Source organism: Lottia gigantea (assembly GCF_000327385.1).
Source record: "Lottia gigantea unplaced genomic scaffold LOTGIsca_131, whole genome shotgun sequence".
NCBI lineage: Eukaryota > Metazoa > Mollusca > Gastropoda > Lottiidae > Lottia > Lottia gigantea.
Genome location: NW_008707443.1, coordinates 48,314 through 71,094, shown reverse-complemented (window position 1 = coordinate 71,094; position 22,781 = coordinate 48,314). Strand labels below are relative to the sequence as shown.

At 33.3% G+C, this 22,781-nt stretch overlaps 1 protein-coding gene across 1 annotated transcript in view; it reads left to right on the top strand.

Annotated features, from left to right (window-relative positions):
* LOTGIDRAFT_172309 (hypothetical protein) overlaps positions 1-22,781 on the top strand; it is a gene marked incomplete at both ends in the record, with an annotated part of 52,246 nt that overhangs the window by 17,552 nt on the left and 11,913 nt on the right. Inside the window, 13 exons of the mRNA XM_009049183.1 lie at positions 5,225-5,409; positions 7,121-7,252; positions 7,652-7,816; positions 10,681-10,835; positions 11,732-11,861; positions 12,084-12,221; positions 12,758-12,934; positions 13,813-14,004; positions 15,167-15,292; positions 15,670-15,855; positions 16,389-16,671; positions 17,500-17,627; positions 20,974-21,138. Coding sequence (XP_009047431.1) covers positions 5,225-5,409; positions 7,121-7,252; positions 7,652-7,816; positions 10,681-10,835; positions 11,732-11,861; positions 12,084-12,221; positions 12,758-12,934; positions 13,813-14,004; positions 15,167-15,292; positions 15,670-15,855; positions 16,389-16,671; positions 17,500-17,627; positions 20,974-21,138 — 2,162 coding nt within the window. The remainder of the gene's footprint in view (positions 1-5,224; positions 5,410-7,120; positions 7,253-7,651; positions 7,817-10,680; positions 10,836-11,731; positions 11,862-12,083; positions 12,222-12,757; positions 12,935-13,812; positions 14,005-15,166; positions 15,293-15,669; positions 15,856-16,388; positions 16,672-17,499; positions 17,628-20,973; positions 21,139-22,781) is intronic.

Genomic DNA, 22,781 nt, shown 5'->3' with positions numbered 1-22,781 from the left:
TACAGATGTAGCCACATTTAAAATAAGAAAAAATTGTCACTGTTAAAATAGTGCTCAATACATCAATGAATTGAAGATACTCTAGTATCTAGTTTTTGTATGCAATTGTATGTCAACGGCTTAACTCTTGTAAAATCTTATTGAAGGTCATTCAAGAGTAATATAGAAATATTACAACAGAACCTGAAACTTGTTGAAAATAGATATTATTTATAATAATTGATTCTAATAAGATAAGTTTTTAGTAGAAGGCGATATAGAGTTGACATTTTAGAAACAGTTGGTGTTCATGACTGCAATTTGGGTGTATCTGTTGACTGATATTAAAAGTAAATGTTAATTGATTATAGGAGACAATATGGCTCTAGTCCTATCTTAGTCAACATACTTATAACTGTAAATCAAATTTTAAGGTTCCTTACACCATAGTGATTACTAGTTGTATGAAATGGGTAATGAATGTTGCATATGAGTTGTGTTTGAAACTTGAGACGCCTATTCTTATTCGCAGCCATACACAACTGGTGTTTGCTATGGTGTTAGGCCACTTTACTGATTTTTTTTTTTTGGTAAATGATTTGTGAAAAGACATAACTTTGCATAAGAGTTCAAGATATTAAGTTTTGAAGGTTAGATTTAATAAGAAATTTCTACCAGAAATGTCTCAAATTTTGACTGAAATTTGTCGCCATTAAAAAGATAGGCCTGAACTATTTGCTAATATTTTATTTTCAAACGCGAAGTCATCCTACGACTATCAGTATACTATTTCATGCTGATTTTTTCAATTTACGTTCAAACAATTAGTAAAATTGGATTTACCAATGAATATACTAAAGTGCTAGTCTAGATCAATATTGTTTGTGAAATATATTTAGCCAGACGGCCTGATTCTATATAAGATATCCTATATACACAATGAACTCAAATTGGACATTGGGGGCGCTAGCGTTCTTAGACTGGGGGTACAAGTAAGGGGTAGACTGACTCGATGGGGGAACAACTGTCAAGGCTGAATTCAAAATGTGAAAACCAAATTTATTTTTTGGTTGATCTATGGTTAATTTTAAATTATTACTATTCACTGGCAGCTGAAATGATAATTATTAGACCCAAAGGCATCAATATAATATCAACAGTGCATAGTCACCAGTTCTAGATTTATCAGAATAAAGTAATATTCTCACCTTGATTTCACAGAATATTGGGATTTTTTTATGTTGACTTTTTACAGAAAGAGAATGGATCTCAGCAGTGGTATACAGTTGCGTTTGTATGGGGGGTGGGGAGTTCAAGTGGGGTCATGGAAAATTTTGTGGCCCCGGCAGTATCGCAAGGATTTCATTGACGTGGAGGCATCTTGAAATCCCTTTGCGGATTTTAGATGTCACTAGTCATGGTCAAGGAAGGGTAATGGGTGGCCTCCCCTGAAAATTTTCTGATGTGTGAAGCTGGAGAATTTATCTGACATGATTTTGGAAGTGAAAAAAGAATACATTTTTCATTTTTTATGGCCCAGAGATCTCAGTAGGGACCATTTTGACTTTTAAATGATCCTGTGATATCGATATAATCGAACTCTGATATGGTAAAAATATGTTAATTACTAGAAAATTAGTTCTGATGCACCTATTTAAATAAAATAAAAATATTAAGACCCCATCCCTACAAGACACCATCAACTTATATTCTGTGTGCTGCCAAAAAAAAAACATAGTTCATCTTTAAAAGTTTAATTAACTAGTAAGGCAAAGGCTGTAGAGAGACACAAGATTTTATTTGAATTTTATTTGATGTACTTGTTAAGAACAAATATCTATTACGATGATATAATATAAAAAGGCTTCAAATTACAGTAGCTTTAATACAAGTCTTATGTCAATATTTAATCTTAAATACAATATACTCAAGGTTGTGCACTGTTATCAAGTTCTGATGTACTGAGAAGTATTCAATATCGCGGATTAATAAATATAGTAACAGTAATAGTAGTAGTAAATCTAAAATACTTTTGTAGTTCTTAAAGGGAAAGGTGCGCCTTTTTTTTTTCACTAATCGTACCTTAGCCTTAGAAACTGGAATTTTTTTTTAGCTATTACTCAAAGTAATTATCACTGTTGAAATTTGAGCCTTCAAATCCATGTGTACCGAATTATCCACGTTTGAAAGTCAAGTCGTCTTTTCTTAGACTCTACCATATATAGAAAAGACATCTATAGAAATACTGAGTAAAATTCCTAGATTGAGATATTTTTGAAGGAATTATGCAGTTCGTACTGTACTTTTGGAGACTATTTACATTTATTGAAGACTAAAATCAACCCCCCAAAATGGCGCACCTCTCCCTTTAACATAATGCAAACCATTTTAATTAAATTTCGAATTTTGTTAAATACAGTTTTATTTTTGTTAATATATAGAATTATTTGTCAAACAATTAGCTTTTTGACTTCATAGATCTTACACATTGATAATCAAGTATTCTTACAAAATCATTATAGAAGTACAAAAATTCAGCATTAATAATTCATCTAGTTTGATACCTTGCTAATACAAGTTGTTTTTTAAGAAGTTTAATTTCAATGTAATTAGTTGACAGAAGGGAGTGTAAACAGATTTGTAAATTCTGTTCAAAGGAAATTTTGTTTGGAAAACAGAAATACAAAAAAAATTTAAAGATGGGTTCCCTTATTTTCCTTTATGAAAATGAAAATGCTAATTCTTATATGAATAGAAAGTAGGGGCGTTCTAATGACTTGGAAAAAAACCAGTTTGTCTCACATGTCCATAATTAATTCATAATTAGCTAAATTAGTAGAGAATTACCAGCAGAATTCTAATCAGTGACCTATCAAGAAAGGTCAAAAAGTCTTTATTTGTTTATCCAGACTATACATACAAGGACATTTATGATTGTTTAAAACTCTTAATTATATGCAATAAGAACATAATGATATAAATAAAAATACATGATATTTCATTAGAAAACACCAATTAATCATATAGTTTGCTTAATTTGACACTAAAAAATAAGGAAACCCATCTTTAATGTTAATTGTTTGTTAGGAGGAGCTTCATCTTTGATAATTTATTTTTTGCATGCATTACATCTATTCAGCCCATATGATAGGAAAAGCTTCTGACTGACAGAATTCGACAGCAGTTGCAAGCAGTCATTTCTGAACATGTGTGCCTTGTTGGTGCTGCCTGCAACAGACTCATACTGTGGTGCTTTGAATCATTATCGATCTTAATGAACCTTGATGAAAATATTTGTTGAAGATGACATCCTAGATGAATGTGTCACTCTGTGAAATTATTCGTCTGAGACTGTCAATCTGTTTGAAATGCATATCTTGGATGTTTCGTTTCATAATTTTCTGCAGGTCACTTCATTTGCCAGTCATGATCTACTGATATTCTCCTTCAAATTGTGTTCTGCAGATGTTAAGATTGGTAACATCAAAAGTTATCATAACAATCAAAACACTGTTAAAAGTTGGTAGGGTGCTCACAGGCAGTTGTTCACCAGACAGTTGATCACCAGACAAATGATCACTGGACAATAGCATCGGACAACTTATCACCAGACAAATGATCACCAGACATATGGTTACCAGACAAATGATCACCAGACAAATGATCATCGGACAATTGCATCGGACAACTGATCACCAGACAAATGGTTACCAGACAAATGGTTACCAGACAAATGATCACCAAACAATTGCATCGAACAACTGATCACCAGACAAATGATCACCAGACAAACTATCCCCAGACAAATGATCGCCAGACAAATGGTTCCCAGACGAATGATCACCAGACAAATGGTTCCAAGACAACTGATCACCAGACAGTTGATCACCAGACAAATGATCACCAGACAAATGGTTACCAGACAAATAATCACCAGACAACTGATTACCAGACAAATGATCACCATGATCACAAGACAATTGATCACCAGACAAATGATCACCAGACAAATGATCACCAGACAAATGGTTACCAGACAAATGATTACCAGACAACTGATTACCAAACAAATGATCACCAGACAAATGATCACCAGACAACTGATCAGCAAACAAATGGTCACCAAACAAATGATCACCATGATCACCAGACAACAGATCACCAGACAACAGACCATTGCTTACCACAATTTGATAACATACAGATTGCGAGACTATAGGTCAAATTAAGATGGTTTTGATGCTTTATCAGAACAGTTCTTATGGTACTAAAGCTTGGGTTTAGTGGTAGCACTCTTCTGTCAGAGAGGCTGAAATGGAAATGACTCAGTTGTGCTGCAAGCTATTTATAATCCATTTGTCAACACAATTTTCTCTTATTGACGTTTAATGATGTTTCCTGGTTTTATTTTGTCCATTAAAGTATAGAAAAGTAGATTATAAAAATCAAATTCATTCATTTATGTGAAACATAGAATAAGGCTTGGCATTTCCTTTATCATTTTTTTGGTAAAAAATTCAAATAATGACACTTTCGTGCCAAACTTGATTCACATGCCAACACTCAGTCTAAATGTGAAAAAAGGGGAAATATTTGAAAGTTAAATAGCAAATGTCAGAAATTCTTGGCAGTGAAATTTGGTAATGAATTCTATATAATGAATAATTAAGACAATGTTTTAGATGGTGAATGATATGAAAATGATGATGGCTTAAAGAGTTGTGGCATTCTTTACATCAGTTTATTATTATTGTTTAATTTACAAATACCTGCATATTTCAATAACAGACGGCAGTCCATGCCATATCTCCCTTTTTATATATCTGTTCCCAAAAAGGAATTGGTGAATTATATACACAGGCATGCATTCATAGTACCATTCAAATTCTGCCCCACCATTATGAGGTGGTCTTGGAACAGCTCTCAGATTAATGCTATGTAAATGACAATTATAATCAACCTACATCTTTTCCACTGTCATAGACCTTATTCACGCCTTGTTTTTGAGACACTGAAAGCGATGTTCACTGGCAAGACTTGTGCATCATTGGAATGGATTTTGCCCAATCTATGCCAAAGTGGTAATAGCTCCAACCTGTGACTTCTTGACGAAGCTCAAGATGGTATGGTGAACCAGTTTCCAGCAAATTGTTCTTGCCTGGATTGTTGTTTTCTATGGTGAGAATGTGATATGTAATCGTTATTGTTATTTGTAGTCAAGGTAATCTGCTTTGTGTCTTTTCAGTTTTCGCACATTAAAAGATTCAAAATCATTGATCATCACAAACCTGGAAGCAGCTGATAGCGGTAGCTATAAATGTTTTGCAGTCATTAAAGCCTTAATACTAAGAATGGATGGCAGTTCTGATGTAAGCTCCTCACAGCTAAAATGGAGGGTTACAGGTGTGGCCAATTTAAATGTCACCCAAGGTATGTTTCATGTCTCTCAACTTTTACCTACAGAATTAGTTTTAAGGTTTTTTTCAGCTGAGCACAGTTCTTGTGGAAGCATGATGGGAAATTGGGAAATAATTTTGAACATGTCAAAGGCTGCTTGGGTATATATCTCGATTGGATGATGTCATGTGATGTGATGTCACTAATAAAATTTCATCTGAAGGTATCATTAATAGCTAAATCAATTTCGCTCTTAATAATGTAAAATATGATTAGTTTTGAGTTAGTGGGATTGGAGAAGGAAGCTTTCAAGATGTCAAAGTGGTGATTTTACTGCAGTGACACGTTACATTTGTTTGCATTCGTTCTGGCTTCAATATGGCCTATGTGTGAATATGGTCTATAGTAGAACAACTGCTAGATTTGACAATGTCAAAGTTAGGTAAAACTGTAATAAGAATTCTATTTTGTGTAGCCTTGTCCTTGGCCATGTTAGGTATAGTGTAATGATATCAATGGAAACTAGAGAGAGTTAAATGGACATTTACAAAAGAAAATATAAGGGTAAAATTTGAAATTTCAAACATGAATAAATTTAACAGATTCATATCACTATCTTAATCCTTAGTAACAAAGAAAAAAAGCACCTGGCTTGTATTAGAAAGGAGGAAAAAGAAGGTCAAAATAATGATAATAAAATGTTGAACTTGAAACATATGTTATATCAAAAACTAGGTCTGTAGGTATACTACCTCTTAGGTTGAAATTTTCAATTTGGCCAAAATGAATCTTTGTTCATCAGTGGACTTACCTAGTGTCATAATTATACAACAGAATCTCTCTATAATCTAATAAATCCATAACACTAAGTAATAATTCGCTAAACTTAGTAATTTTGAAACATGCTTAGAATTAAATTATTTAGTTTAATGGATATATTGTCTTATATAGAGATTCTATTCTTTAGTCATGGTACCTGGTAAGTTCAACTGATGATTAATATATTCACTTGTTGACCAAGTTTGAGACTTTAAACTTTATGTCCATTCTAAGAGGTAGTATACCTTTAAAGATATAGCATGTGATCAATGGTATACAAATTTATACTTCTTCTGAAATTAGGCTGTTAACCAATAAGATTCACTGAATCAAAATAATGTGCCAAAATGTTTAGGTAGAAAATTAACTTTTTAATTGTTTGCTGACAACAGAATCGCTAATGGAACATTGCCTTTTGCCTGTTGCTATTATAGTAGCTAATTATGCCTGCATAATTTTCCATGTAGTTCAAATGAAATTAAATAGAACAGGCAAGAAATTTATTGTCAAAAAAAAAGGAAGTACATTTTATTTGGTTGAAAAAGCCACCTGAAACACTAATTAATGAAAATAACAAAAAGAATTATTGAAAATATGTAACGTTTGTTTTTTTTTCAGTAAAACCATTATTTTGCTTGCGTTATCAGTCATTTCTCAATCTGAGACCAGATCAATTTATTTTCTTGTTTAATGGATCCTCCTACCTCAATTTTTCAGAAATCAGAAGGAACAAAAACCCCAAATTCAGGTCTGCTGGAAAATCAATGTTATCAATCAATGTTAGATGATAAGAACCTAGGACATCCTAGCGCTAAGAAGGTTTCGAGAATACGTGACCAAGGCTTTAACAGATTTATCATGAAAATCTGGAAAACAAGAAAATAAATTGATCTGGCCTCATCAGTAAATAATTTTCTATTTTCAGACACAACCTATTTACCTCTTAGAATATGGAGAAAACCACAAAAGAACGTAACTGTACTATCTCATGAATCAGTTATATTAAACTGTATTGTGACCAGTAGACCCAGTCCTCAAATAACATGGACATTGAACGGTAGGTATCATGGTAACCAAATAGCTTGTCTACCAGCTGCTACTTAATGAAAACTTCTTAAGAGTTTGGAAGAGAGAGTATGAGTTTATGTTGGGTTCTGCAATACATTGTAGTCTATCTCCTGTCTACCAGTTGCTTCTTGACCAAACTTCTTTAGAGTTGGGAAGAGAGAGTATGAGTTAATGTTGGGTTCTGCAATGCATTGTAGTCTATCTCCTGCCTACCAGCTGCTACTTGACCAAACTTCTTTAGAGTTGTAAAGGCTGATGGATTTCTGCATTTGAATCAAAATTGTACGCTGCATGTCAAAGGCTATCAGCTACAGAAAAGCATGATGTACAAATCCATTTCATTTCATTCCCCATATTATTTATAAAATTTGGACAATTTGGACTTCAGGTAAAGATCTACCAAGTAAGGCTGATATATTAGAAGATGGAAGTTTGTCATTATCTAAAGTCAGTAAAACAATGGCTGGTATATATAAATGTATGGTCAAAGTACCTGGTCATCAAACAGAATTTACCTCAGTTGGAGAAACAAATCTCAATGTTGAAACCACAGGTTAGTGAAAAATTCTATTCCTACCTACTCGAGTTCAATATGAGCCATCTGTATCACTTGTTGAAATGAAAACATGTGCACTGCATTGCTATTTTTTTTTTTTCGAGATTTGAAGAGTGAAATATTTTAAACTGTAACCAATATGTTGAGGAATATTTTTGAAAGATTCAACTTAAAATATTCATGTGAATGCTGTAAATCGTGCAGGCATGATTTGATACATCTTTATATTTGTTGTTATTTACAATTTACAAATTTACAGGTTTGCATGGTATTTTAATTTGGAGATTTTTAAAGGAGAACTTTTGCAAATGTATGACCCAGTTGATTTTTCTTTGAACTAAAAAACAACAACTGTTAATTATTAAACGCTGGTAAACTTTTTAAGTTTGTTATGCTGTTTGGTAGGTGTAAGTAAACTCCTGTACGGATTGTACAATAATAATATCAAGCCTTATAAAGACAAACACCAAAACCAGGTCAAACTGCTTAATTAACTATTTGTACACTCCGTTTTTAATTAACCCTTTTAAAACAAATTCAGTTTGATCAAGTAGATACATAGATGTAAATAGGATACTTTAGAAATATTTTCAGGTATAATTTACGACTTTTTCAATAATGAAAATTGAAAATTATTATTCATCTGTTCTCTATAAATACTTCATGTTTGAACTCTGTGAAGAAAATTAATAAAAACAATGAGATAATATTTATGTCATAGCTGAGTGAAAAGCGTCCTTTTTGTGAAAATTTAAAAAAAAAAATCAATTGTTTTTTTTTTGTTTTTTTTTTTAATTTTAGAAAACTGACATGAAAATACATAATCATCATATATGATTTATTTGCAATCATTATTTCCTTGTCGTTATTTTTGAAAATACAGTGTTTTTCAAGATATTATGAAATACAGCTGTTGAAAAGAGACAGAATGATTTACTACAAACAACTTTTTATGATTTTAATATTTGATTTATATATATAAAGGGATAATGTAATTATGACAAAATGGTAAAAATGGCATCTGTTGAAATCGATTAATATTTTGTTGTTGTATATTGTTATTTTTGTTGTCACAGATGTCCTTTGGCCTTCTACAGTAACTTCTAAGCTTGTTATCACTCCAGCCGGCACCATTCTAGACAGATTAAACTTACAGTGAAATTGTTTATTATCACCCCAGGCCAAACCTTATCAAAAAATCAAAATAATATCATCAATTTTCTTCAAAAAAGGGTTTAAGTTTTAGGTCAACACCATAGAAGGCACAATTCTGGATAGTTTTTGACAAAATTTGGTAAAATTGCTTTAATCACACAAGGATGAATCCTACTGAAATTAGAAAATTTAATTTGAGTTTGAGCCCTTGTTCTTCTAAACACATTCAGTATAAGCTTTAAACACTGCAGAAGCCATAATTATTGACAGAAAATTTGGTAGAAGGTTTTCAGATTTGATCAAGTTGGAACAATTGAATTTATTTATCATATTTTAAGAAAGAATGGCTAAAGGTTTAATATTTCATACACATGATGGTTTAAATTCTGCCAAATGTTCATTATTTAAAGGGACAGAGGCACTTTTTTTTTTTACCAATCATACCTTAGTCTCAGAAGCAAGACATTTTTAGCTTAGCCAATCAGTAAAAGTGTTCACAGTTCACCATTGCAATTTAAGGCTTCAAATCCATGTGTGTCTAGAATTATCCAGGTTTGAAAGTTAAAAAATGGTCTTATTCGGAGACACTGCCATATATAGAAAGACATAGGAAAAGAAATTCCTAGTTTGAGATATTTTTGAAGGAACTTCTATGATCTAGACTATTTACATATACAATATACTTAAATCAACCCCCAAAATGGCATACCTATCCCTTTAAACAAAGCTACCAGTAGACGTATTTTATTTTGCCAGACTCGCCTTTTCCAATATTTTATATAATTTTATTAAATTCGCACTAGGGACATTTCTTGAGTGATAAATATGAAGTTTTGGATCTTCTCTATCTGGGAAAACTCCTTTAAAACTTATTAATAATAAACACTTTGAGAATATCAATCTACATATTATATAATGATTGAACTAAATGAGGAAATGCTGTGTTCTAAACAGCTGTTTTCATCTGGCATATTATTGCCTCACAGATCAAATGATTCATTGTTATTGTAAAAAACATTAAACATATGTTGTTCAAATCCCAACCATAGTTTACTAGTTCTGTAGTAAACTCTCCTCTAATTATGTTTTATTTTCATGACTTAATCAGGTTTAATGGCATGATTTGTAGGACGAAAATATCAAAAAATCAGGTATATCTTCTCGCATCTTCACAATGTCTAGCTATTAGGAACTTCTTCTTATATCTTGACTAAAACAGCCAATTTACCTGATCACAAAATTTTGTAAATGCGGCAATTTGATTGGATTGTACATAAGAGAATACAGCCAATCAGAGTCCTGACAGAAAATTTGTAAACAATAAGCCAAAATTTGTTTTTTCTCTGTTTTGGTTGCGTGACAATCTTGACTCATACTTATACCACTGAGCTAGTTTTTACTGCCTACATAGGCCTACATATTACATGGACTCCAAATATTTAGGCTAACATATGTGGAAAAAAAACACATTTTTCATCAGCAATTTTTCCGTTAGAATTACTTCTTGTATCAGAAATGTAAAGAAGACATGTTGAAAAATGACACTTATTACAAAATATCATTCCAATTATCATAACTTATTGTCAGCAAAACCGTTTTTGTTTTTTTTTTATCAACTGTCATATATTTATGACCTTTTTGGAATTTCAGATATTTTACTAGCATCAAGACTATTTAGGATTTCTTCTTTCATTTTGTTTTTTCAGCTCCGAAATCTCCCCTTATAACTGAAGGCCCAACGAGTTTAGCACATAAAATAGCTCGACATTCAGTTTTAAAATGTGAAGCAAATGGATATCCAAAACCACAAATTACATGGTTGAAAAATGGAGAAAAAATAGAATTTGATAGCAGACACGAAGTGAGTTTCAGATAATTTGATTTTAATGGGTGTCTTTTCATTTAAAACATGGCCAGATAATCAAATTGATTCTGCATAATTTATCATTTGCTGTTTTCTTTAACACTGCCTGAGAGAATATTGAATAAAGGACAAATGGTTTAGATATTGACTAAACTATGTTAAAGATCTTGCGACATTAGTTGTTAAAGTAAGCTGTTTAAGCCATCATGTTTGTCAAATGGTGTTCACATCAAATCTTGTAGCTATAGAAATCTGTCCTAATATTTTATTACAAGAGAAAGATTTCGGACACATTTGTACAGAGGTGACATCACTAAATCAAGAATAAAGAAGAAGTATCATTTGTGTTTTTTTTTGTAAATGAAATGAAATGAATGAAGTTTTACGTCTTTCCTTTCTACACCATGTGGGCTAATGAAGACGGGCAACGACATGCAGGGTGCAATGAGGGAAATTTTGCCAGGACAGTGGCATTAGCCTGCTCTTTTTCGATTTCCAACTGTCGAGGGATGTTTAATGTGTACAGCCTGTAGCTGTGCACAGGGCCTGGGTTAATTGTTCCATTGGAACGACAAGACGCTTTTTCCATGTCAGCCCCTCTTACCTGCATCACTGACAGGGGAAAACCGGGTTGAAAAATCCACAGGTATTATCTCGAGCTATGGTTTTTTGTAGGCCTACTGTTATTAGTTAAGTACAGAAAAGTGAAACAATTTGAACATATGAATTAAAAACTCTTGCATCCTTGGCAGGAGAATCCAGAGGGGAAAATCCAAAATTATTAACTTGACCTTTGCTGAACCCTGGACCTCTTCTAGGTTAGAAAACTTGCATCAAAAATCACTGAGCCCTCGCGCTCTGTTCGGAATTAACTAATCTGTATTGTGTTACAGGTTATTGAAAAGAAGAACTCCTTACGTATCTTCAACAGTAGAGAGGATGATTCTGGATATTATCAGTGTATAGCTGAAAACAAACATGGTTGGACATCTGCTCTGGCACGACTTCAAATTAGTAAAAACAGTAAGTTTAACTGTTGTCTGATATTCAATTTAAATCAACACAATGCCTCTATCTGTTACATTATGAGTCAATTTTATAGCTGTTCATAGAACTTTAATTCAGAATCATACATTTATGCAGAAATGATGGCAAATTCTTCTATGCTCTCCTATTTTGAAACTGACTTCAGTATTTCATCAAATTTCATTTGATCTGATGCAGCTGGATGTGTTTGATTTTCAGTACATGCTCCAAATCCTCCAAAGACAGTACATGGTAAAGGGGTGTCCAGTACAGAAATTGTAGTTAGCTGGACTTTGGAAGACGACAAAGATGACATTCTTTGTTTTACTGTCAATTATAAAGAAATCACTGACAAAGGTACAAAAGTTTTATTATACACAATGATTACATGCAACAAACATTCACACAATTTCACAGCACATTTTGGTGGTTGGAGCAGCAGATATTGGAAGGTTACATTGTAATTTTGTGGTTCAGGCACACCGGAGTGATCCTGAGTATCAAAATGCTTCTTTCAATATAAACATTATAAGGCAGATGTCACTAGCAAAAGTTACATGCAACAGACATTCATGCAATTTCCCTGGCAGCAAATTTTAGTGGTAGGAGCAGCAGATATTGGAAGGATACATAGTCAGAAGTTCATTTGGTTTAAGGACATGAAACCAGAAGCCATCTTGATTTTCAAAATGCACCTTTCAATTTGAAAATATTTAGAAACACATATATTTTGTTGATTTGACCAAGACAGTCAGGGACATTGTCTTCCTTTATGGATCCAATTTCTTTGAGCTGACACTGTTTACATCCATGTCAAAATTTGACAGTCAAATGTCAACAGATATATTTACCTGTTTGACTAAATGATCAGCAGCAAAAACCTTTTTCTTTAGATTCCAGTGGTGATCGTCCAATACGTGAAGTGAATAAAGTAGAGCTATATCCCAGCCTATCTACCAGTTTAACAAGACTAAAACCTAATACTAATTATTCTATCTATGTTAAAACTTACACCACTACCAGCGCTAGCATTGACTCTACACCAATTATAGCAACTACACTAGAATCTGGTAAGTTATGACTAAGAGAAAACTTGCCAATAAAAAAACCATCAGTGATCCAAATTCAAAATCCAAAATAACAGTTTGGTAATAATTTTGTTGAAACAAAAGAACTGTTCATATGAAGAATTATATCAATTGTAAATGAGGAAATATTTCATATTGAAAAGGTGTCTAGAAGAGTAAGCATACCCTGCCTGGCACTAGTTCCCTTTTCATTTTGAGCTCTCTATGATGATTTATGACAGTAATTTGCCCAACATTCAATTAAAAGATGCTAGCAATCAATGCTCTTTTTTAATAGCCAAATAGTATTTGGTTCACCAAAGCTCAATTTCAGCTACCCCTAACACTTAGCACAAATGAGTTTCAACTTCTGGTTCTACTACAATTCGACAAATATGTTCAAATATGTTCAGATGTTGGCACTATTGTGACTTTTATGGTGTTTTTAAAACCTTGCAGTTAGATGTATTTTTTATAGTAATTAATACTCCATTGTAGTGGAACAGAGTGTTGATTTTTTTCTAAAAAGCGTATTTGAAAAATAACACTTTTGACGTTTAAAGGGGCAGTATGCAAAATTTTCATATCATTAGTTGAAACCTTTAGAATAAATAGGAGACATATTTCTCTACAATTAGGCATTTATTTTACTTAAATCCCTACAGTAGTTTTATAACAGCTGAACAAGCTTTAAATGTTTATGTAAACTTTTTAAATAATTTCGGTGTTAAAAAAAATTAATAGCTGGATTTTTAAGTTAAAACTTTCAGACAGGAGAAGGGATATATTTCTCTAGATTTTGGTGTAAAGTTTTCACAAAATTCTGAACAAAATTTTGTTCAACCTACAAAATACCCCTTTAAGTATGTTTTATATTGCAGTGCCTTCAAGTTTCCCATCACCCACATTAACTAGTCAAGGGTATGGTGAGGTATTGTTAGAATGGGAAGAGTTAACAGGTGATGAGAGTCATGGGAAAGTGACCGACTACCAGATTTATTATGGTCTAGGTAAAAATGAACAGATCCATGTTATTAACATTACAGCACAACTTAATAACTACCTCATAAAAGGTACATTTACAGAGTATTTTTACTACTGGGAGGTCCTGTATTTAATAAGAAATTAACGTTTTATTCTAGTCTACATAACACCTGGGACCACAGAACACATGGGACTCCAGAACACATTGGGCAACAGAACACAATGGGCAACAGAACACATGGGACTACAAAACGCATGGGACAACAGAACATATGGGACTCTAGAATACATTGACTACAGAACACATGGATTTATAGAACACATTGGTCTACAAAACACATTGGTCTACAAAACACATTGGGCAACAGAACACATTGGGCAACAGAACACATGGGACTACAAAACACATGGGACAACAGAACATATGGGACTCTAGAATACATTGACTACAGAACACATGGGACCACAGAACACAAGGGACTCCAGAACACATGGGACTCCAGAACACATGGATCTATAGAACACGTTGGTCTACAGAACACATGGGGCAACAGAACACATGGGACTACAGAACACATGAGACTCTAGAATACATTGACTGCGGGACACATTGGACCACAGAACACATGGGACAACAGAACACATGGGACTCTAGAATATTGACTACAGAACACATTGACTACAAAACACATCGATCTACAGAACACATTGGGCAACAGAACACATGGGACTACAGAACACATGGGATAACAGAACACATGAGGAAACAGAACACATGAGACTCCAGAACACATTGGTTTACAGAACACATGGATTCCAGAACACATGGGTTTACAGAACACATGGGTTTACAGAACACATGGGACTACAGAACACATGAGTTTACAGAACACATGAACTACAGAACACATGGACTACAGAACACATGGGTTTACAGAACACATGGGGTAAAAGAACACATGGGGTAACAGAACACAAAAATACCAAACCAAGTTCTTTTGTCTGTCAATCACTTTTTTCATACAATTTACATGAATCTGGAATTTGTGTAGGCAGACTGAATACTTTCAAGTGAAATAGACAATCTTCGTTGCAGACGTCAAGTTCACATGTATGTTCAAGATCAATTGGAATTTTTACCCCATTATTCAGCCAGCTGTCCTGAGTGAAGATTGTGTATCTGAAACACATGTCATTGTCAGCAGCAAGAGATGAGCTCTAGTTGATTTGATTTTGTTTGTGTCATTCTAGACTTAGATACAAATGGCAACTACAGATTTAGAATGTTAGCAGGGACTAAGAAAGGTTTTCCAAAGTTTACAGATGAAGAATGGCCATGGATATACCATAAATTTCCTGCTAAATCTCTGTCTCACAGTAAGTGTACCGATGTCTTGATGTCAAGAAAAGTTACAAAAATAGTTTCATTTATTCTTTCTTGTTCTGTCCCAGAGACTGTCTCGAAGGTCTTCTACTTCCAGACTGGCTGACCAGATAGCTTACGCTCCTGTTTGAAAATTGAAAACAATAATCTTGATAAATATGATGGTCTTCTTTGAATTTTCTTGTTGTTTACTCTGGAAATAAGTCTCAGCTAATCAAGACTACTGGGTAGACTTCTTTCCCAATTGCACTCAAACTATAGATCTAGGATTTGATTAGAACAAAGCTTTTATTTATTATTAATTGTGCCTGAACACCACAATTGAATAGTATACCAAATATTAATATGAATCTTAAATTATCCTTTTCAGATTCTATACTACCAAGTGTGAACATTACAGTTTTAAATACCACAACCGTTCACATAACTTGGTTCTATCCTAAACCAGTTGATATTCTTGAACAAATTCTATTCTTACGAAATTTACAACAATTGTCCTCAGCTAAGGTGATCAACTATGAGCCTACCTCACGACAAATTACATTAACTCATCTAGGTAAGTTTAATGATATCTTTATATTTAGCGTATATTATACAAGGATAACTATTTAGGTTCTAGACTCAAAGGCCTCCTTAATGCCGCTGCTCTGGCAAAATTTCTCGCAATGCCGCCTGCATGGCGTTGCCTGTCTTCACTTGCACAAGCCCACATGGTGCAGAAAAGTAGGACATAAAACTCCATTCTGTCATTTCTAAGGCCTCCAGTCTTGCTGAAAAACGGTAGTAACTATTTGTACTCTTCAAAAAGATAACGAGTTGACAAGGTCAGTCAAAGATTGGCAGCATGTGTTCAAGAAGAGTAAGCAAGTTTCTGTTTCTGAGATTAGGGTACGATTGGTCAAAGGAATGGCGGATCTGTCCCTTTTAGAAATATATCTGTTTCATTGAAGTGAAGGGAATATTGCATACAAACGTGTTAAATGACTAATTTAAGTATTTTAAAAAAAAATGACACCATGTTTGTTGAACTTTTGAACCATTCAGAGTTATTTCCCTTGTAAGTTTTTGATTTTTTTTTTTTAATTTCAGCTCAAAACAGCTTCCATGAGTTTTTTCTGGTGGTTAAATCAAAAAGTTTTGCTACGGGTAGCGTGTCAAAGTTATTTCATACCTCTGTCTCTGATGCGCAGCATACACAGCCGTGGCTTCGTCCCAATATTAATATTATTGCCTCACTGATGGATCCAGACCAGATCACAATCACCTGGGAATTTCCGTCAAATGATGATATACTCTTCTATAAAGTGAGGTGTGAAACAGTGTTTGGTTTGAACCAGTGCGAACAAAGTCGTAAAGTCCGGATTATTGATACGTAAGTATTCTTTGTTTTTTTAACCACCTTGCAACCACGTAATGTTTTGGCGCCATTGTATTTCAAAGTGTGTAAATGCAATTTAAATTCTATTAGAAAAGTTTTAATCTAATCTTTAATTGTTGTGTGTTGGTTAAAACCTTGCATTGTATGTGGTTGATAAGGACTACATTGTGGTCATATGTTCAAGTCTATTTAATATTCTAAATACTGATTGTCGACAGTGAAACAGCATGACTGGATTAGAACGGTTTGGTTCGTATTTGTGTCTGTGATCTGCAACAGCATGTCACCCTCTCACCATTGTCCAGTATATTCTTCCTTTAACCCTTCCAACCCTATATACCTGCTAAGTGACGTTATACAACGTTAACGTCATACGCTGTTACTTTTATTATTTGGAGATCAGGGTATATGATGTTATATTTCATTTAAACTCAGGGTTCAAAGGATTAAATACATAATTGGTGTTAATGTTAATGATGATGTTATAGGCTTGAAGTTGTAAAATTCGGAACTCAGGGTATATGACATTTTGTTATTTACACTGTCCTACACACAAACAGACAGAGTAGAGTTTTGTCTGTCAGTCAGTTTGATAGTTGTATAATAACATTCAATTCAATTCAATTTAACATTCTATACTGAGAGGAAATGGAGTTTCAAATGGAGAGCAGCTGCTCCATAACTCGATTCTGAAATCAATCAGAAATTTTTGTAGGATTTGTCGGTTACTTTGAATGTGTGATTGAAGATGTTGGTTTCAGTGAACCAATAGTAAAACATGAAATTAGCAAAGCTCCAAGAGCTCAACGTTATATTTTTCAGTCATTCTAACAGTGCAGTATTAACTGATCTTGATGCTTATACATGGTATAATATATCAGTTAAACCTGAGTTAAGAAATGGACAAGGTGTTTACAGTACTCCAACCTTGGTTCTTACTAGAGAGGACAGTAAGTATATTTATCATATCTAATGACGTCTGCTCTTATCATAAGAATCAGATCATGCAACATCTAAACACCATCTCATAATTTATATTAAATGGACAACTAGATGTAATGTTTGGAGCGCAATCAGTGATTGCGTCAGTACGGGTACAGATGGAACAGGAAAGTAGTTTCCTCCTCAACCAATTATACCCCACACTTTATGTCATTTTCATGCATTTTATCCCAAAAATATGTACCACAATGCACCAAATCATTTCTATTTTTCGAAGAAAAAATTTGGGGGGAACCTTCTCCGACGCTCCAAGAAAGGATAGCAACTATGCCTTTCACAGAGATGCAATCTTTTAAATCTCAACCTTGATTGTGTCCCCCACTAAGTCAGTCTGCCCCCCCTATTTGTACCTCAGGTCTCGAGAGGCTATCACCACTGCATGGTCACAATGACTATATAGATAGAACAGAATGATGTAAATAAAGATTACCAACAACTTCACCTTTCTCTTAAGATGCAGATGTAAACCTGAATTCTTTTTTCTCTCACCTCAATTGTGTTCTGTTGTTTAATGTGATCTTCATCCCTAAATGTTGCTTAAGGATGACAATGTACCACTTCTTCACAAAAACTCAGACCACCAGCAAGTTCTGGTTGTAAATTATCAGGACTCTTTAGACTGGTACCAATGAATAAAATGGCAATTTTTTCACATGGTTGTTATTCCCACAGATAAAACAGTAAAATCTTATACCAATACCTCAAAATGAGAAGTTCCCAGTTTTGGAAGATCAATTTTCTTTTTCTTGTGTTTCTGGAATTATTTCCCTTGAATCAGTTGTTTGCCTCATTCTTCAACTAAAACATCATGCTCTGAACATAGGTCTTGGATGTAAAAACCTCATCAGGATGGATTGAGTCTTTGGAGAATGATTTTTAGAATGGTTCAGAATAGGTCAAAATCTACAATATTGAATATCAAATAATTTCTAGAAACCTTTTCATCTTAATTGATAAGTTAAGTTTGGTGCAGAGATTTCTGTTCGAAATGACCTCACTCTGAAACTTTTATCAGAATATTTTCATTATAAATTTGGTTTGTTCTATAGCAAGAATGATTCCAATTGATTTCCCTGTACAGGATATGACCTAATAGGACTGTGTGTGTTTTAAGTATCTACAATGAAGGCGTATTTCTCCGTTTGTCTGTAGGTGTACAAACGTTCTATGTATTCATAAGCGTGGAAAAAATCACTCATTTTTTTTTTTGAACAACTCCATTTATAAGCAATCAGTATTGCATATATGCAAAAGTCTTCACTTACCACAGACTGAGGGAAAATTTAGCAATGTTTAGATCTATGCTGTATGGATCTGAAAATAGCAAGAATGATGTGAGAAAAGTATTTTCCGACAGGTCATTGGCCGGCATGTTGTGTACTATGCATCTAACACGCACATATGATTGCATAAAACACCTGCTCATAAAGGACAAACTGAGTGTGAGCCTTATTTTTTTTCAATGTTTAACTTTGTAAATTGGAAACAAACAAGAATGTACATAATTTGTGTTTCCAGTAATAGAAGTAGTAGGAGGAGGTATCTACTTTAGTCAAGAAGTCTGGTCGTCAAGGGAGTTCGAACTATAATAATGATCAAAAATTACAAACTATAAAGTGATTAGGGTCAATTAACAAAAATTCACCAAAATGGCTATGTTTTCCCTGGAGTAGAAAATAGCAGAAGTTAGATTTATACCCAATCCAGTGCTATCTTTATCAACCAATACTATCTGCTTGGTTATGTCAAACAAATGGTTATCATGAGTTCTTATCTTGGTTGGTGTGGGAAAGTGTAGTCTTATTAGTCCAGTTGACCCAGCTGTAAATGGGAACAGATAATCCAACAAAGATCATGCCAAGAGACGAGCTGGTAGACAGCATTCCTTGTTGTTATTTTTGTAAAAATATGGTTGTTTCTATATTTTTCTTTGGAAATGGTGATAAAGATTAACAAAATTCTCAGAACTCATTGTTCACCCAATACCATCATCAATATAATATCCACTGATCAGAGCTTATTCTGCTAATGATTACTTTAATAAGGGTACTCTTGTTACTGACTACATTCTGGTTGTTGACACAATTCTCTATAATTATTTGTGGTGACCTTGAATAGGTCATCTGTCCTCATTGTTCCCTAGTTGACCAAGCTTTAATCCAGGAGAGATCATCAGTGGCAGAGCCAGGTTTACGTCCTAGGAGGGGGGGGGGGGGGGCAAAATATGTGAGGTTGCCCGGATTTCTAATCTATTTATGAGATTTTGGCCGAAAAACATGTCTTCGGTGATACATTGGGTGTGCGGATGACCCCACTGCCCCCCCTCCCCCTGGCTCCGCCACTGAAGATAATGCCGAGAGGGGTAGGCAAGGACCTATTTGTAGGAAGGATCCTTGTGAACCTAGTTTGTGATACTTATAAAAAATAACTCTATGAGTGAGATGAAGTTATTGAACTCCAGTTGAATTAATTATAGAACAGTTCACTATCAATATAGGTCAGGTCTATTAAGATTCATACATCATTTTTAAACAATAATCAGAAATCTCATACATTAACAGATTTGACATAATTTAACTTTAAGATAAGTTACCTTTTCACATGATGACAGAAAAGACAACTCAGCTTTTTCTACCATTATTGAGAACCATAGTCAGTCTAAAACATGATTTACTAGCAAATAAATTTTCAAGGACATAGAAATTTCCATACAAATGTAAGCTATAGTCATAATAGAAACACAATTTCCATACACATGTTAACTATAGTCAAAATAGAAACAAAATTTCCATACACTTGTTAACTATAGTCAAAATAGAAACAAAATTTCCATACACATGTAAGCTTGAAACATACATGAAACAAAATTTCCAAAAAGTAGAATCCTCTGATTTCAGGCGAAAAAAAATAGATTTTTGCAGCCATTTAAAAAATTGCAGGTGTCAACCCAGGGCAACTTTCCATTTTGTTCAAAATCCATATTATGAACTTCACACATGAAGTCTTCTAGAATAGCAAATCTATCTGCAGATCCTCCAAATAAAGTGTTTTCTGTAGCACCCTATAGCTCATGTTGTGCTGGGACAAATGCCATGAAATATTTTGAATGAATATTCAATCTGATCCCATATTTACTATATATTTTTTGGAAACGTATATTAATATGAAATTATTAATGCTTCCAAATTCATTTTTAATTAAAATAGTAAAAGCTTGGCAGTGCACAATGGAACACATTTGACATATATGTGTAGCATCCAATATGACCTTTTCTCAATCTTATTTTATTTTTAGAGCCATCACGTCCAGAACATGTAACAGCTAGAGTGGTGTCCCCTGACGAGGTCATGCTGGAATGGAGTCGACCTGCTTATCCTAATGGGGTCATCCAAGGTCATTATATATCGTATAGTAACCAGGAGCAAAAACCTGATCAATGGCCACAAGTCTATCAAGAGGGTAAGTATTGTTATTATTAATTCACTGTCCAAAAGACAGATGATTGGATGGCAGGTTTTCAAAATGGATGCCATTATAAAATATGTAGTGAAATTACAGTTGAAATAATGGAATTTTCATGATGGAGTATGTTGTTTGTAAATTGTCTAATTAGATTAAGACATTTAATTATTTGAATATCCAATTTGCAAGAGATTTTTCTAATCATTAATCATTTAAGAATGTTTCTTTGCCCACATAAAAGTCCATTTTCAATTCTAATATTGCAATTTTAAAAGAATTCAGCCTTTTTTTTAATGTCATTCTATTTGGAAATAAATTGTCAGAAAAACATTTTACATTTCTTCTACAAAACAATATTCTATGTTATATTCTAATGAAATATTTTTCTTTTTCTCCTTGTTGTTGAAATCCAATAGAGATAAAATTGTTGTTTCTATCATTACTTTGTGATTTTATAAACTTATTTAGAAAGCCTATTATATTTCATCAAAATTCTTCAATTTTAATGTAAAATTTCTTACTTTGTTTATCTGTCCTTATATTGTAGGGTTATATTGTAGGGTTATGTTGTAGGGTTAGAGGTAGATGATGTAATAGGCTACGCTGGGTTCGATTTTTATAAACTTTATTAAACATCGAAATATAACAAAACCCCTGAAAGTACAATAAATATAATTACATACAACTATCAGAATAATTAAAATAACATTACAACTATGCTAATACTTAAAAATACAAATTATCTACTTAATACCACTTTAATCGTACTTGCTTAATATAAATAATGAAATGTTAAATATGCAGTAACAATATACAAAATACATACCCAGAAGTTGGGGGTTTGAAGTAACTACACGACTGGCAGGTAAGACGAAATATCTTAAACCTAAAAGAACCAATAACCTTATTAAAAACTATATTTATACTCTATTTGTGAATTAATTAAAATACTTCTATTATAATAACAATTACCACGACTGAACTACAATACATGTATACTGGAACTATATATATGCAATAACTTTAAGAATTAAAAATGGCTGCCATACACTTTGCTTACATAAACCTTACAGACCCTTACAAAAGCAGTAGACTATTCAGAATATATAAAATAAAACATACCGTTAATAAAGACTGATCTAATTCCTAATTATATCCATAATCAATAAGCAATCCATGAAATACAAATGGCAAAACTGAATCTTTGAAATAGAAATTCCCTCCAAAACCATATGAAATCTAGAAGCACTGAAACAGTCCTTTCACTTTGAAAACTTAAGGCCTAATGAATAACATGATAGGAAGAGTAAGAATGCTCAGGGTGTTGAGATCACATTTGTGAGTAGAGCAAAAGCTCACCAATGGATAAGGTATAGAAGAAAAATAGTATAGGGTGAACAGATTTGAGTTGATTGTTAGTATTTGTGACTATGTGTTCAATGTGTACTTTTGTTAAACATTAAAGCTGTGCTGAAACAAAACTTATAAACAAATATACATTTTAAATGTTACCCCTTTGTTACATTAAAATTTACTATTATTATTGAAACTAATAGCAATTTTGAAAGTTTTTGGCTGGGTTAGAGAAGGAAAATCTAGGCCCTGTTTTGTGGGGATTTTTCTCCCATGGTGCAGGGGTT